Source organism: Eleutherodactylus coqui, chromosome 2 (assembly GCF_035609145.1).
Source record: "Eleutherodactylus coqui strain aEleCoq1 chromosome 2, aEleCoq1.hap1, whole genome shotgun sequence".
In the NCBI taxonomy this organism is placed as follows: domain Eukaryota; kingdom Metazoa; phylum Chordata; class Amphibia; order Anura; family Eleutherodactylidae; genus Eleutherodactylus; species Eleutherodactylus coqui.
Genome location: NC_089838.1, coordinates 163,990,018 through 164,007,805, shown reverse-complemented (window position 1 = coordinate 164,007,805; position 17,788 = coordinate 163,990,018). Strand labels below are relative to the sequence as shown.

The window sequence follows — 17,788 nt, the reverse complement described above, 5'->3', positions numbered from 1 at the left end:
AGTAAGGAAAACTATAAAAAATATTGATGCACTGAAAGACATTTGCGTGAGGAACAGTCCAAAATTTCTCCTCAATGTGGTGCAAATCTTATGTTTGTGTAGGTGATTGTTGCTAAAGGGGTAACTACAGGTTATTAAACTCAAGGATTTACTTACTGTTTCTCCCTGCACTGGTGATCAAATAAAAGACACGAACCGTGCAACTATTTGTGTGTTACTAATTAAGATTGTGCTTGTCTATAATTATGACTTGGATAACAATCAGACCATGTTTTACTAGTAATCAATGTAGAAATCGACGAAATTTCCAAGGATTCTCTTACTATTACTTGCAGCTGCACATATTGTTTCAATTGAAGCATTTGAATAGCGCAGTATATGCGTTCTTCAGTTCACCTGATACTTACTTCTACACCCCTGTAATCAGATTTGTCCAAATGTGACACATTCCACAATGAATCCCGCAATCTCATTTGTGATTTGAAATGTACACAGTGGATGATGGTAATATTTGTGAGCACAGCCTGTATCAGCAGGATCAGCATCAGGAGTAACAGCAAAACCTCATGAAAATGCTGAAAGAGAAATTCTTCTAGTCACTTAGCCAATTATGACTCAAACATTTATTAACAGGATTCAAATAATGACAGGAAAGAATCCACCAATCAACAGTCATGTCTAGAACATTGTTTTTCTTAACATTTTAAAATGGAGCAGAGAGGGTGACAGTATAGTATGTGTAAATAAATATTATATGCATATTCGATATACACGCATCGTATATAACAGAAGATAGAAGAACAAATACATATAGTAAAGTATATATAAATGAACAATTATAATAGTCATTATATAGAATCAGAAAAGCACAGATCATCCTACAATTTAATAGAGCGAACGCTCTTTTAATCTACTGTCATGTTATGTAGAAAATATTTAATGGACAAGCTAGTACACAGCATGTAACATGTATTTCTGGGTTACATTTTATATGTCCCTCTATCTATGCACAATTACAGGGGGTGGACAAAAATATAGAAACGCCATACGAAATGTATGCCTTAAGTTACATGAGATTATAAATCATATTTCAATAAGACATGTAAAACCGATTTTAAGTGGAGGTAATATGACGCAAATGCTGCTGGGCAGAAATGAACATCTGCCCGAGTAACAATATTGCATTGGTCACGGGTTTGAGCCACTTAGATGCTGTTACCAGCTGGCTCCCAAAACCACCCAGAGCAGGGCAAGAGGTGAAAAAAATATAAATTTGGCGGGAAAGCTCTCAGCCAAGCACGGGTCAAGAGGGAGCTCCATGCTAATGATTAAAATTCCATACATACGGTGTTTCCATATTTTTGTCCACCCCATGTACATACACTATAATATCAGTGTTTTGTTTTTTTTAAAAATGATATTAGTAGACTTACATTAACAGCGAGTGGGTAGGTTTTAAAAAAATCAATTGTCCTCATAATATTAACAGATAGGTAGGCGGATGTAGTAAATAAGACTGGCGATGTAACACTGCTAGTAGCAATCAGAACTTCCACCTATTGGAAATCAGAAACAAGTAAAGTTATCCAACGTAAACAGAGGTGAGCTGGCTTTTGCAACAGTCAAACACAGCAGATTTCAGAGGGGTAAGAGGGATCAGACATGTTGAAATTCAACATGCCCAATCCCTCTTTTTATGTTTTTTGGATAGGAGATAAGCTGCTGCCAGAGGAATCGGCATGCTTATTGTGGATTTGGGATAAATGGCTGTCAGATAAATAAGTACGTTTGTCACACTGGAGATGGTCGTAACAGGCCATTAGTAGACATTATTTCTCTTTGGAGGTTGACATCTTTCATAGTCATTCAATATCCATCAGTCAGACATTTAAGACATATTCTTTTGACATGCCATTAATCTCTCCGTGGAAAACATTTTGCATTTAAATGGTGACTACTAGTAGAAAGTGATTAAATCAAAATTATGATCTCACTATAAGCTATAGGCAGATGAGTAACCCCTTAAGGTAAAGGCCAATTTTAGGCCTTCAGGACCAAGCAATTTTTTATCCGCTCATTCCAAGAACCATGACTTAACTTTTCTGTTGACAGATCTGTACAGTGGCTTGCTTTTTAGGGACATTTTATAGTTTTTATTTGGACCTTTTTGGGGGTACATATAATTTATTAGTTAACTTGTATTAATTTTTTGGGGAGGAGGAGAAACGGGAGAAAAACTAAATACCTGTCATTTTGTTTTTATGCCATGCAAGATGAATAATATGTTATCTTTATTTGATGGGTTGGTACAATTACAGCATCTCATTTGCATGTTTCTGTGCGGTAAGATATCTTCACCACAATGCTTGTAGGTAATCTGTATAATGCATATATCTGTAGGGTTGCAAATTTCTTCTTGTGTAAAATAAAACAAGTTTAAAAAGAAATTTATATCTTTGAATTGAGTGTGTTTTTTTTTCAACTATATGATTTACATGTAGAATTTAAGAGATTTGATTAGAAAAATATAGTGTTACCTGTTTAGGAATTACAGTCATTTTTAAATACTACCTCCACAGGCTCAAAAGTAATTGAACAACTGACTAAAGGTGGTTTCACATCTGCGTCTGTCCCTCAGTCTTTGTCTGCCTTTTTTTTTCTTTTATAAAAAAAAAACCTGAAGCAAACTGTGCCCGTAGAGATCAATACATATTTGTGCTCTCAGTTTGGGTTTCAGTTTGATTCCGTTCCATTCGATTTCAGTTGTTATGAATGAAAAAAAAGTGCAACTTGCAGCGTTATACTTCCCATCCAAAAAAGACAAAAGCATCTTTATATTTTGTTTCTGTAAAGTCTATGACAAAGCGAAGCAAACTTTTGGTCTTTTATCTGCCTTCAGTGTCGAATGGATCCGTTTTATCAGTACACTGCAAAGCAAAACAGTAGGTGACCTCAGAGGGACAGTGAGGAGGAGGGAAGAGAAGAGGATGGGGAGGGAGAAGCCCAGCCACCACCCACTAGCCAGGAGTGTGTATTGCGTGCATTGTGCTGGCTTAAAGGAAGAGCTCTGGCAGACCCCCCAGAGTGAAATGTGTGGAGTCTGCAATGACCTGCATATCCAATCAGCTACTCTACCCCAAAAAATGTATTTGCATGCATACATCAGTTCTGTTTCAGTTTGTTATCAGTCCACATTCAGTTAAAAACTGATCAGTTTTAAAAGGACCCCAAACACAGGTGTGAAACCACCCTAAGGGTCCTTTTACACAGGCCAGTTCTTGTGAGGCGTCCCAGTGATTATCACTCCTGTTCTTTCACACAGGTACTATGATCGCTCAGTGAATGGAGGTGGAGCAGGCCAGAGATCTCTACCAGAAGTCTGCCTCCATTTACAGTAAATATGCAGTCCTTCATAGATGAACGACTGCCTGTTTACACAGGCTGTTCGTCATTTTTATACCTGCACAAACTGAACGACGAACAATAAGCGAATTAATTCTCATTTCTCATTTAATCGCTAGCAGCATTTACATTGAAGGATTATTGTTCAGATTCATAGGATCTAGCGAGAATCTGAATGATAATCCTTCCATGTGTATTGGCCATGAGGACCTAATAAGCAGTTTTGTGGTTTGTTGTGGCCTGTTACCTCGTTGTTTCATGACAAATAAGGAAATAAAACATCTGAATTTCATTTGAAGTGTTGAATTTGCATCACAATTGAACAGGACCTCATGATCTTTTCACAGGGGTGCCTTTTGGGGGACATAGGGAGCCCCCTACCTCTGCTGGGCCATTTAAATGTTGCTATCAATATTGACAGCAACATCTAAATGATTAACGGACAGGATTCAAGTTTTCTCTGATACCGGCCACTGCCACCGGATGTTGGCTGTTAAAGACAGCTAATATCCACCACACGTCATATGTTGCCTCGGGGTTAAATTCTATTTTGGACTACATGAAAATCATTGACTGCAATTAATTTTTCACAGGAGGATTAGGGGGAAAAAAGCTATATTTCCACTATTTTTGTTTTTGCATTTTCGTTTCACACTACATGATGCAGTTTAACCCAATGACTTCCAGTGCCTGAATATCATAGGAAAAACTTCCTGTTTTGGAATGTCACATTTTAAAGCCAGTTTCACAAAGACGAGAATCTCAAGTGAGATTTTTGTGTTGTGAGACTCACAAATCTTGCGCGAATATAAACCCCATTCTTTTGAATAGAGTCATATACATGAGCGATGCGGTGCAGGAAAAAATCACAACACACCCTATCTTTTCGTCTCCCTTGGAACGCATCCCCCATTGTTTTCAATGGGACAGTAAAATACATTGCACGCCATGCAATGTGAGGTTTTCTATTGAAAACAATGGGTAACACTTGCTGATCCTCTAATGCACCTGAAAGCCACACCAGGGGATCGCTATTTCACAGAAGTGATGGGGGGGGGGGGTGTTTGACAGAAGATCAACTTGCCCTGGCAGAGCGGGGATCCAGCCCACAGATGCGGACCAACCATTTGACAGAGTAAACCTGGAGTTCATGCGGGAGACCCTCAGGCACATCGGACTGGGGTCTCATATGTTGTCATGAATCTCAAGCATTTATACATGCCCCTCAGCCTCCGTGAAGGCAAATGGAAACATATCCCCTGCATTCGACATATCAAATGGCACGAGACAGGGGTGCCCACTCTTGCCCCTTCTTTTTGTCCTTTGTCTGGAGACCTTCCTGAGACATGTTCGAGCTAACCCAGACATTTCGAGGATACAGTCGAGGGGGACCATGCACAAAGTAGCCGCTTATGCCGATAAGCTTCTATTTATGCTCACGTTGCCACGCATCTCACTTAATAGCAGAATTTCGACAATACGCACAACTCTCTAACTTTAAAATCAACTATTAAAAGTGTGCTGCACTCAATATAGCTCTACCCCAAACCCTAGTAGAAGATCTGAAGGAGTCCTTCTCCTTCAGATAGGCTAATGATCACATAAAATACCTGGGCATTAAATTGACTGCAAACACAAAAGATCTTTACACAGCTAATTATCTAGGCCTGCTTAATGAAATAAGATTAGCCCTGAGTGCCTGGACAAAGGGTCTATTTTCTTGGCTGAGGAGATGTGCAATATTTAAAATGAACATTCTACCTAGACTTCTGTATTTCTTTCAAGCCCTCCCGAACACAATACCATCTCAATTCTTCAGACACTTAAACTCCTTAATAGACAAATTCATTTGGGCAGACAAAGCGACTCACATAGCCCGCTCCATACTGATGAGACCTAAATCAGAGGGTGGGTTGGGCCTTCCGGACATCAGGACATACCACCAAGCATCTCACCTACTCAGACTAGTGGATTGGCATAAACACAGGGACACCAAACAATGGATAGCCATAGAAGAAGAAGCTTTGTCAATGCCCTCAACAGCATTACCATGGATAGAAAGTGTCCTTGCACTAGAAGCCAGAGACCACCCCACAATTGGATCTACTATAGAGATAATTCTTAAAATACGCAAGAGACCAGACATATTCCCCAGGCCTTCTCCATTATTCCCAATTCTAGGAAACCCCGCCTATCCACCTGGGCTGGAGATAGGAGTCTTCAGTAGATGGATAGCAAGCAAAAACATTTAGAGCAGGTCACTTCATACAGGATAGGTTATGGATGTCAGTGGAGGGACTGAGTGAGCTCACGGATGCGACCCCTCTACCAACGTGGCGTCCCCCTCAAAGTTTCACCCACCCAAAAAAAACCTTTGAACAAATGTGCATGGTTGAAGGCCCAGCTAGACACACTCTCTCACGCATTTACAAACAGTTGAATTTCCAACCAGACGCACTAGCTCCATCATACCTAAGTAAATGGGAAAGAGACCTGTCAGTGTCGCTTACAACAGAACAGAGGCAGAAGATCCTTACACTCACACACAAATCATCTATTTCCAGCAAATTCCCGGAGACAGAGTTCAAGATAATCACACGGTGGTATAGAGTGCCCTCTCGCCTGCATGCCTTGTTCCCTTCCGTCTCCCCATTATGTTGGAGATGTGGAGAGGAGCAGGGTTTAATGCTGCACTCATTTTGGCAATGCTGAAGGTTGACCAGATTTTGGACTGAGGTGGGGCGAATCACTTCAAAATTCACAAATTTCACCCTACCCAAATCACCCGCGCTGTTCCTGTTGCACCACAGCGACATACCATTGGCAACATACAAATGCTCGGTGGTTCAACATCTGGTAAATGCTGCAAGAGCTTGTATCCCCAGGTTATGGCGGCAGACTGCTCCCTCCTTGGTCCCAGTGTGGTTCGCAATAATAGAGGAGACGATGGAGATGGAAGACCTGACTGCATCAATGAAAGGTACACATGATAGGTTCCTGAAAACGTGGTTTTACTGGATTGAGTTTCGAGACTCTATTGAATACCGTAATGTCTACAACTTCTAATTATACTAGATCCCAGAGGGGGGCCAAGATACAGGTCAATTAGTACCATTTCCACAAAGAAGGGTTCTGAGTAGGTGGTCTTAAGGACCGGAGGGAAGACCACATATAGGTTCATTTTCTTCCCTAAGCCCTCCACCCCCTTTTTTCTTTCTTATCTTACTCCACTCCATTGTCTCTCCCATCTCCCCCTTTCCCTCCAATTAGCAGTTCTCAGGGTAGGGTCAGTTGTCCCACAGAAAAGGTAAAGTTCTGGGTTGAAGTTGGACTAATAGTTTTTGTTGTTTGTTTATTTTTGGGAAATAATGAAGCTGAAGATGGGCTTTTTCATCACCTTAAGCAGTGGGATGACAAGCTTCGACTGGGAGCTTTTGCCACCCACACATTAATATGTATTTTTTCAACTTGGTTCGGAAATAGAGAGCCAGATGGACTCATCCGGTTAGCAGTCTTTTGTAACCCATCAGCATTGTGAAACGTGCACTACCAAGTTTTTTTTTTGTTTTTTTGATTGCCTATTACTCTTGCATGGGGCATCAGTAGATGGAACATAAAATGTAAGTTGTTTTCTAGGTGTTGAATAAGGTGTTTCTTACTATAGGTTGTTTTAATTATGACAGTACCATATATCTTTTATTCACAATTTTCAAAAATAATTTATGACCTTAATTTTAATGTTTTTGGTCCAAGCAGCCAGCTTTTGATCATATCTATAGAAAATAATTTAAAGAACTTAGTTTTATGCTGACACTCAATAATGCTCTGCAAATACTGACAGGCAACGTATGAGGAGGGGCTTTCACCAATAGCAGACTTATGTCAAGCCCAGGCTACCATGGTAAACCCTCAACAGCCTGCAATCGTGTCACAGGACAACAATGGACCCCCTCTCATTGTCAAAAACCTTAGATAGAGCATTTGCTATTGACACTAGTATCTAAGAGGTTAAGCTACGAGAGTTATCTCCAATCCTAGCTGTTGCAAAAGGAGACCAGTTGTGTATATCAGCCACACTCCTGACGCTGATCTCATAGGTAGAGAGTGTCACAGCGCGTCGCTGCTGCCTACCTGTTCCTGGGGTTGCAGTCGGATGCCGCTTGTCACATGCTGCACATCATACCACTGCTTGCTCTCAGTCCTAGAGTTCATACGTGCTCCTACTCTCTTTCTTGAAGGGCCAGTACACGCTTCCTAATTCAGTTGCCCACCTATCAACAGCCATTTCCGGTTATATTATGCATCTCCCCCTTACGAAGGATGTCTAAGCAATTCGTCACATTAGCCATTTTAACAAAGCCTCAGTTTGTGTGTATTATTGGTTCTGACCCATGCCTGTGCTCCCTGCCCTTGGCTGTGTAATCTGGACTCTGCTACTGTCTGCTATCTGCCCTGATCTACAGCCTGGAGTCCCTTTATACCCCTGTGCTGCCAGACCCGACTCAAGCCTGCCTCCCAACTATGTTCCTGTTCTGACCTGCTGGTCCTGCGCCTCGGACTGTGTGTGTAATGGCTTGGGGACCCCACAGCAAAGTCAGTATCCTATTTGGAGGTGTCAAGCATGAAAAACGAGGGTCCCCAGGTGTTGCCACCTCCGCCAAGCTGGTGTGTGACAATATAGATCCAGATCAGTTTGCCTAACAGAGAAGCAGTACCCATGAGATGATTTTGGCACATATATCTGTCACAGAGACATAACATACTGTACACCGCCTGACAAACATACTGTACACGTCACATAGGGAGTAATGAGAGGTACCATACCGACCCAGGGAGGACACAAAAGGAGGAGTGCAGACAGCAGAACATAATGAGGGAAACTGTTATCTGCTAAAGGCTGGAGATGTCACTGCTAAACTCAAGTCTCTCTTTCCAATAAATGAGAGGAGAAGCCTTAATTCCTCTTAGGACCATCTCCAGGAAGTACACAAAACAATACAAATTGATCACTGTAAGTAAAGTAATGGAATTAAAAAAAAATGACTACATAACTAATGCTTATGATATCAAAGTTTAGTGCTGGAATACTCTTACCAAACATTTACTTGGATACTCGGCCGCAACATGACTGGCAATAGCACTTGGAAAACACTGAAAGAAAAACACATTGTTAAAACTTTGCACTAAAAGTGAATACTTACTAGCTACATGGCATTTGTCACAAATATAGTAATTTCAGTACAATAAGCAATTCCAATGGCAGTCCTAATACTAATGACTAGGTCTAGGAAGCCACAGAGAAAAAAAGAAAAGTTGCATTACAGGGAATGTTCTTCTTTTCCTCAATTTGGGTGCTTATAGAGGAAAGTGTAAAATAAAGGTTTTGTACTATAGTTAATTTTCAATATTGGCTTGATTTCCACACTTCATTCATAGTAGAAACAGGGAAATCTGTCCAGTTATTGTTCCTTAGCGTAGACAGAACTTCTCTATTATCTAATGTTTATTATATCCCTACTGAGCGTTTATGCACCACGCTCAGCACGAGTGCAAGACAGTGTTCACACGGTACAAATAAACTCCAGAAAATCCCACATAAAACACTAAAACTACCACCCAAACAAACAAGAGGAAAAAACAGGCAATCTAGCCCTAACAGTTGAAGGGGCAATGGTCCCAACTAGGACAACCCCATGTCCCAAACCTAGGCCACCTGTACTGACCCTGGATGGATACAAGAAGTGTCTATACAAAGGTGGTAACAACTAATGACAGTAAGAGCGAAGGTAGAAGCATTACTAAGATGTAAATCAATACATCAACTGCTTAGCTTGATCTGGATGGCAGTACCAAGGGAAAAAGGACTAGACCAACTTCACCCATAAGAGGTGAATAATCAGCAACTTCTAAGAGTAGGGGTAGAAATATATAAACCCCCTCTCAACTAGATTAGCCAGCCAAGGAAAACACAAACCACTTCGGGGAATTTGAACATACGACTCTAATGACCCTTTATCAATGACGGAGGAACCCAAGGGGATAACAAATGTACAACCACAAAAGTGTCATAATGTGGCTCGGACTCAGCTTGTATATCGAAGACCTATCTTGGCCATCAAGCCATGACAATGATGGAGCATATTAAGCTTACCATTGCCTGGTCCTGAACAATATACCTATGCTACAGTATATGTATGTTATGCAAATTGGAGATGGTACAATGCCTCTGCAGCACTAACAAAGGAAGGCAGCCTCCCTATAAGTCAATATTCAAATTTCTGCAAGGTTTTGTAACAGGCCTATGAATATAAGCCAAAACTAGAGTCTTCTCTAAAAGGAAAAGATAAACATATATCGACAGGATGTTTTTGCCCCTCGTCAATATATAGTAGACTAGTAAATATTAAGAAATTCTAGTACCAGTGTTTCTGGTGGTACATCACACACAAAATAGCTTGATTACCACACAAGACAAACACAGCTTGGCTCCTCCCACAGCAGTGACATCACCACAAGTTCTTCAGCCCACTGGATCTCTGTGGTAGAGGTAGGTCAGGGTGTTCTGTCAGAACTGCTGAGCTGTGTCTGACATAATAGGGGTTTAGTTGTATTCTCATTTTGATGTTTTTGTCTTCCCCTTTTCAAGAGCCCTAACTGTGTTGTTCTTCTGTCGGTCAAACTCTGTGTTTTATATATGTTGTAGGACCTTCAATTACGTTAACAGGGGCGGAGCAATGACATCACCAAGGGAGGAGCATAAGAATCACTCACACACATACATACTCACAGACAAGTGGTCGTTAGTAGTTTGATTTCAGGCTGGCTGGACGAGAGGTCCATGATGTGGTTCAGGAGGTGCAGTTTCTCCTTGCGGAGACCAAGGCATGAGGAGACTTATAAAGCTATGCAATGCTCTTCAGGAAAATTTGGTATACAAATGAGAGATGGTACAATGCCTCTGCACAGCCAATCCCCAATAAAATCAGCATGTAACATTTGGATTCATTGAGAATTTAAGGCCAAATTCACAGCAGAAATTATCTGTTGTGTCTGTACTCAGCCTTACATAGAAATGTTGTGAGGTGCAGTCCTGCTCTTTGACATACTGTTATAGCTCCGATCCTGCATGGGCACCGTGTAATAAGTATGAGGAGGGCAATCATAGCCACATTCCAGCATGACCAGGTGAGATTAGAGAAACATCTGATGTCCTTCATTCAAACTGTAGTTCATTAATATGTCATGCATTGCATAGGCTAATGTACTGGAATGCGTAAAATATATATGCAAATAAGAGAGATGGAATAATATATATAAAATCTATATGTTATGCTTATCTGTTCAGGCTTATGTTCATTCTCTTTTGTATGGCTCAAATGGCATTATTTTCTGATTAGTATAGTATGATTAGTACAAAGTAGCACATTCTGTCCAGTAATCAGCAACATAAAAAAGGGAAGTAACTGGGAAAAGACGAACAGAACATAATAGTTACGTCAATATGATCATTACAGTTTTACAATACCCATCAAGGATACCGTACAACTGAAAGCCATGACGCCAGTGTCACTAGAGAACCGCCCAGTACACTGCAATGTGAAATGGATTCATTCAAATTGAGCCTTCCTGGCGTATAAGCTATATGGATCACAAAAACACAATGTGAAAGTAGCTTTAGAGTATTTTCACACACCACATTTTTTGGAAAACTGATACAATTTTTGTAGCATGTTTTAATGCAGTTTCTTTTAGCCAAAGCCAAAACTAGATACAAAAGGAGTGGGAAACAAAGGATGGACTTCTACTTCCTGGTAGATCCACTTTTGGCTTTGAATAAAAAAACTGGAACAAACACTCCAGTAGCCTTTATCTGAAAAAAGTTGTATGTGAAACTACAGTAAGTTTGCTCTCAAACACAATTTTTTAGTGCAATTATTGAGGCATGTAAAAAAAAGCCTAAAATTATGCAGATTTTTTACAAGCATTTTTGGGTTTCTTCTTTTTTTTTTTGGAACACATACACACCTTTTTTTTCGGGGTTTTCTTTTTATAGTGAGGTCAAAGAGAAAACGCTTGGAAAAAAATAGTTACCAAACCTACAAGAGCATGCTGCATTTCAATAGAAATGCTAGAAAAAAAGCATCCAAAGTAAGGAAAAACACTAAAAAGTATATTATGGACCTATAGCAATCAACTGGCCACAGTGTTTTTTTGCCAAAAAGAACACCAGGAAAAGTATACATTTTATTTCTAAAAACTCTATGTGTGAAACCACCCAAAGGCTTCCTTCACACAGTTTTTGGGGGCTTTTCAAAAATGACATGAAAGTCCCATGCTTTTTTTTACAAGTATTTTTGGTCACACATTTCTGACATTTTTTCAGGATTTTTTTCTACTGTAAAAGGAATGTATTGGGAAAATATGTGGGGAAAAAAACATACCTAGAACATGCAGCCTTTTTAAAAGGGCACTAAAATAATCATGACCCTATATATGAGTAAGGCCGCCTGCAGACGGGCGGAAATTCCGCGGTGGGATTTCCCGCGGGATTTCCGCCACTGAAAGCCTGCATAGAATTGCGTTAACAAACGCAATCCTATGCAGACGGACGCAGTTTGGCCGGCAAACAAACCGCGGCATGTTCTATTCGCAGAGCCCCGCACAGAAACGTCACTCACCCGCCGTCTGCTCCGGCCTGCGCATGCATGGGTGAGTACGCGCTGCTCTCTGCAGGCGCTTGGGTCGGGTCCCGCGGCGAGAATTCTCGCTGCCGGATCCGATCTGGCCGTCTGCAGGCGGCCTAAGTAAGGTTTGACCATGTGGGCTTATATGACAGTCTTAAATCTTTTCAACATGTGTCAAAGATACTTCTATCTGAAAATGCCAGAAGACACATTTCCCATATTTTTAAAAAACATGAATGAACGATCATATTACAAGATGTTTTATGGAAAGATTTATGGCTGTTTCATAACCACACCTAAGTAATTAATAGATTGGTTCATATTTTCCAAGTATGAAGGATTATAAACAGGCATGCAAACTTTGAAACAAATCTAAAAGGCTTGTCCAGTCGTAAACTATTAGCCTATCCTTAGGACCAAGATCTAGCAATGTTTAGTACGGATTTCTATAGCAACACTAAATAGGGCTGAACAATATTAACATAAAGTGATCATACTTCCTATTTTACATGACACCAAAGAATAAAGACTGTGGTGTTCTTAGTCCACAATGTTAATTGTACAGGAACTCGATGCCAATCTACAAACCTGCTAGTTCACGCTACACTGCCCCCTTTCCCTCTGTTAGCTATCAGATTTCCTCGACAGACACATAGACAGCTAGTAATTATCTATTTGGGTAATAACAGGGCCGTAGTTATAGAGGTCACAGTGATCACAGGATCCCAAAACTCGGGAGGCCCACAACTGCCCCTAACAATAGATACTAAACAATGTACCACTAGACTGGAAGCATGAGTGCTAGCTGGCGCTGACAAACGGGCAATGTGAGAGGAAGAGAGCTGGGTGGTAAAGATTACCATGGCACATGTATGGATGTTTTTTGGCATTCCCTTAGGAACCCCAAGTCTACACCCACCCATGGCCTACTGATGCTGTGTTTGGGAAGCCACGATCCACTACTAATCATAATCACTTTTCATGGATACTCCAACTGTGCTGCTGGTCTTCAGCTGTAAGTACCAAGTAGTTATAAGCTGGCCAGGTTTGTACATCATGTAAATAATGCACTATTGAATCAGCCTGAATGTCCACTACAAACCTTTACACCAAACCCCATGAGCCTATTCAAGTTATTCTAGTTCATGTATATCTCAGCCTCGCTCAGCAAGGAGGGCCTAAAGATCTGCTATGTCAAGTCTCCTACTCTGCCCTATCTAATATGAACAGAATGTGTAGACATGCAAGTAAATAAAGCTACCAACAGTCCATGGATATGAGGACCGTGAAAGGTCCATGTTTTTACCCACCACCAAAAATAGCAAGGAACTATGTATGTACATGTCTGATCCACCATTTGCAATAATCCAGCACCTTGGTGTTCCAGAAGATGCTGGATTAAAGACATTTTACTATACTTATGTACATAAAAGTATAAAATACTAAAACAATGAACACCAAACATGCAACCAAACACAAGAAGCACAACTATAATAATGACGTACTCACAGCTGCTAGCACCCAAAAAATTGTAACATATAGGTAGGGTCTATACATCAGGGTATCAATGTGTAATGCAATAACACCTCCAAACACAGCGGAAATCCCAACAACCACCTCAACGATCTGTAAAACATAAAAGACACAGTATAAAAATAACACACTGATACACTGGAAAATCCAGGTAAGGATTCAGACACCATGGGGGGAGATTTACGTATACATTTATGAAACAGCCTAAAAGAAAAACTACCTTAGGGCTAATGCCCACGGCCGTTATGCCGCGGCTATTATGTTCTATTGAACCTAATAGCTCAATGTTCACGCTGCGGAATTCCGCTGCGTGAAAGAAACCGTGGCATGCTCTAATTGCCGTGGGAATACGCGTGCCTGGCTTCCATTGTAGTCAATAGAAGCCGGCCGTCACGCTATACTTCCGCTGTAGCACAGTGGAAGTATCACGTGAACACGCGTCCTCGCCCACCGCCGGCCACGTTATCCGGTACTGCCGGCGCGTCATGTGGTGGATCCAGGAGGTGAGTATGGGTGTTTTGAGGGGCCGCGTGGTGGACTCCGTTGGGATATTCAGCTAGTGGGGTCCACCACAGCCGTGGGCATGAGGCCTTAGATTTTCGTTAGCAACCAATCACAGCGCAGCTTTCCTTCTGTATTTTCTTCTGGTAAAATGAAAGCTGTGCCGTGATTGGCGGTTATCATTAATCTACCCTGTGCTGCACATAAATGATGTTGTAAAATGGGGAAATATAGGAACAAGTTCAACTCCATGAAGAAATAAAATTGTGCATGTTTTTATAAATTAACATTCAAAATAAGGATAAATATTTAGTAAAGTAGATCATTTTAATTGTATAAAAAATGAATATATATTGTAAATAAACTGTTTGCCTATTCATTATGTAGCTATCCCCCCAGTATATAAGTGAGCTAGTGTTACCTTGATTAATATTTTTCTCTATCTGAAACTCATGGCCTCTTTTTCCTCAGATAGTCATGTGATCTTAGTTGTGACCGACGCAGATCTACTTGGGGTTATGTGTTTGTTTTCTAGTCAATTTCTGTGTGTGTGTAAGATGCTGGTACACAGAAACTGGCTGCAGATGGGCATAGTCATTCCGATCACAGTTACTGATGATTACACAGCTACTGTCACACAGCTGTGATAGAGGAGATCATAGATCACCCTCCTGACAGTATACTTATGGGCTGTAGCTTATTTAGAAGACTACAGGACATAATGATAATTAATTCCCCTCCCCTGCAGAAGGAAATGGTATAGATGTGCTGATGCATCATGAGATAGATGTAAAAGGGAAACCAAAATCTTTCAGCATCAAAATGATGGCTAATAAGGGGGCTGCACTGCAGGGAAGTGGCTGGAATACCCAGAGGAGCGTTCCAGAGTGTGTCAGCAATCAGGTGAGGAAGCTGGAATGGAAAAATGTGTTTTCACTGGAGTGATTCTTTAAAGGGAACCTATCATAACCATCTCACGCCTAAAATTGACCTCACTGGCATACAGAAGATGAAAAATCAATTACTTCTAATGTGCTCTTTTGCTCCTATGAAAACAATGGCCTGCCGGCAACCCCTGCAGTGATTTTCGGTGAAGGGCTTTAAATATAAGTCCTTCCCTGAAAATCATCCCTAGATGTGGTCAAAAATATATACTCACCTGTCCGCCGCTGCCGGGGCTCAGGCATGTCTAGCCGCCTCTTGTTCTCCCTGCATTTTTAATTCACGCCTGCTGAAAAGTTTCAGAGCAGTGCAGGGAGAACAAGCAGCTAGACGCGCTTGAGCCCTGGCAGACAGGTGAGTATATATATTTTTTATTTTTTTACTACAGCTAGGAAGGATTTTCAGGGAAGGGCTTATATGTAAAGCCCTTCTCCGAAAATCACTGCGGGGCTGCTAGCGTCCTATTGTTTTCAATGGGCAACGCCATCCCCATTGAAATCAGTGGGAGAGCTTCGCGATCCGGAATGAATTAATGGCTTTTCCATTCATTTCAATGGGGAAAATTGATTTGACTTACGAGTGTTTTGGGTTAAGAGCTCCGTCACTGAATTAATTAAACTCTTAACCCAAGGCACCACTGTACTTTCAAAAATATTTAAATAAAAGTTAACTTTAGTGGTCCTTACAGTGAAGCACACAACATGTCTACCACTTTAAGGTTGCAAAATATATTTTTTACGCTGAATACAACAATAAGTAAGACGAAACAACAGAGAACTTTAAGAGGTTAAAACCAAGACTAAAAAAATGAAAAAATTATTATTTTCTACTAGTAAATGTACAATGCATTCATAAAGGATCGATCTTACAGAGTAGGACTTTATTATTCGGGAAGGGAACTGGACACTGCATAGATTGCTTGAACTTCCACAGGCTGTGCCCTAGGAAATAAAAGAGTTTTAAACATAAGTAGAAAATAAAACAAACACTATCCATCTCAGACATTTATGGCGTGTAAACTGAATCTGCCATAAATGTCTGATAGATCTTGGTCCCAGAGGTGGGACCTGCACCTATCTTTAGAACAGGCAGGACCCTCATCATGTCTGATCCCAGGTTTACAGAAGAGGTGTCTGGAATTACGGAAACAGAGGAGCTAGCTGTGCTATGCTGTTTCTGTAACTCCCATTCACTTTTATGGGAGTTACAGAAACAGTGTAACTCCATCAGCTTGACGGTCTTCATATTCCTGGCCAGGGCATACAGAAGCATATTTCCATGTCAGTCATAAATGGCTGAGAAGGGAATACGCATTTAGGCCTTTATTTACACAAGCCCATATATGCCGCGTTTTTACGGTCGACCAATACGATTTATGCAACCATCTAAAACATTGCTTTCTAATGCAATCATTCGTGGGGGCGAATATACGGCACATAAAAACGTTGCACCGTAAAAAATGAAAAATACGTGCCCGAAATACGCACAGATGCATATACATGGCTAAAAAGATATTGCTGGTTCTATCTTTTGACCTATAAACGGTGACGACTCCCACAGACTCCTATGGGAGCTTTAAAAAAAAGGGAAGGGGAGGCATTGTAGCAGCGTAGAACACTGCAAAAAAAAAGGGCTTTTTTACACTTTTTAAAACTTTTTTTAAAACTTTTACATGATCGCTGTTATCCATCGGATAACAGCGATCAAGTGACCAGGAACCGCATACAGCAGTTCTCGGTGACAGCTCCCTGCTCTCGGCTACTTATGCTAGCTGGGAGTAGGGAGTTTTAAAATTTCTCGAGCCTCCCGGCCCTCTGCGCATGCGCATGACGTACTGACATATGGCAGAACGCCGGGGGACATTGCGGAGGATGGGGGTTAGTATTCTAAGCTCCCCTTATGGATCCAATTCATAAGGGGAGCTGAAACTAACTTTTTTTTACTTTCTATTGACTAAAATGCGATCGCTGGTATCTAGTGGATACAGTTGATCACGTGACTGGGGGGAGGGGGGCCCCGCGGCCAGGGTTGACAGCTCCAGGATGTCGGCTACTTCCGGTAACTGTCACATCCAGAGCCAGCAGGGTTTTAATCCCCAGAGGAAGCACGTTTTTACGTCAAGGATGTAAAAAGTCAGGTTGTAGAAAGGCAATGGGGTGGTCACTAAGAGGTTAATGGGACCACACTGCAAAAATAAATTATTCCCTATCCACAATTTTTACAGTATTAGGTTAATACATTATAAATAATCACTACAGGAATAATGTTCTACAACTTTATCATTTCTATTTTTTCACCCTTCTCAGGATATACATTTACTGTGAATGAATGAGAACACTTCTATTTGTATTCATAGGTTACAAAGTAGTACATACCTAACCCTATTCTCAGCTGAACCTACATCCACTTTTCTCTTCACTTTACAAGTTACAATAAGCCTAATAAGTCTAAGGTTACACAAAGAAATTGATCATGCTACATTGAGTCTCCAAAAAGTTGCTCAACCAAAAAAAGCTGTGCCCCATGACCATAATTTGTTTTAGAGCTGTGATTGTGCCATTAAAAAAACATCCAAATCGCAGGCAAGTCGCACACAAATTATAGTCTATGAGGTTAAAGTCACATGTGACTGATAGAGATGAGCGAGCCTACTCGGCCACGCCCCTTTTTCGCCCGAGCGCCGCGATTTTTGAGTACTTCTGTACTTGGGCGAAAAGATTCGGGAG

General features: G+C 41.0%; 1 protein-coding gene across 1 annotated transcript in view; it reads right to left on the bottom strand.

The window, feature by feature from the left end:
• The window catches only part of MLC1 (modulator of VRAC current 1), a 38,810-nt gene that overhangs the window by 1,717 nt on the left and 19,305 nt on the right, over positions 1-17,788 (bottom strand). The window contains exons 7-11 of the mRNA XM_066589896.1: positions 15,932-16,003; positions 13,596-13,712; positions 8,497-8,553; positions 1,434-1,556; positions 408-575 (exon numbers count right to left, since the gene is read on the bottom strand). Of these exons, the coding sequence (XP_066445993.1) occupies positions 408-575; positions 1,434-1,556; positions 8,497-8,553; positions 13,596-13,712; positions 15,932-16,003 (537 nt within the window). The remainder of the gene's footprint in view (positions 1-407; positions 576-1,433; positions 1,557-8,496; positions 8,554-13,595; positions 13,713-15,931; positions 16,004-17,788) is intronic.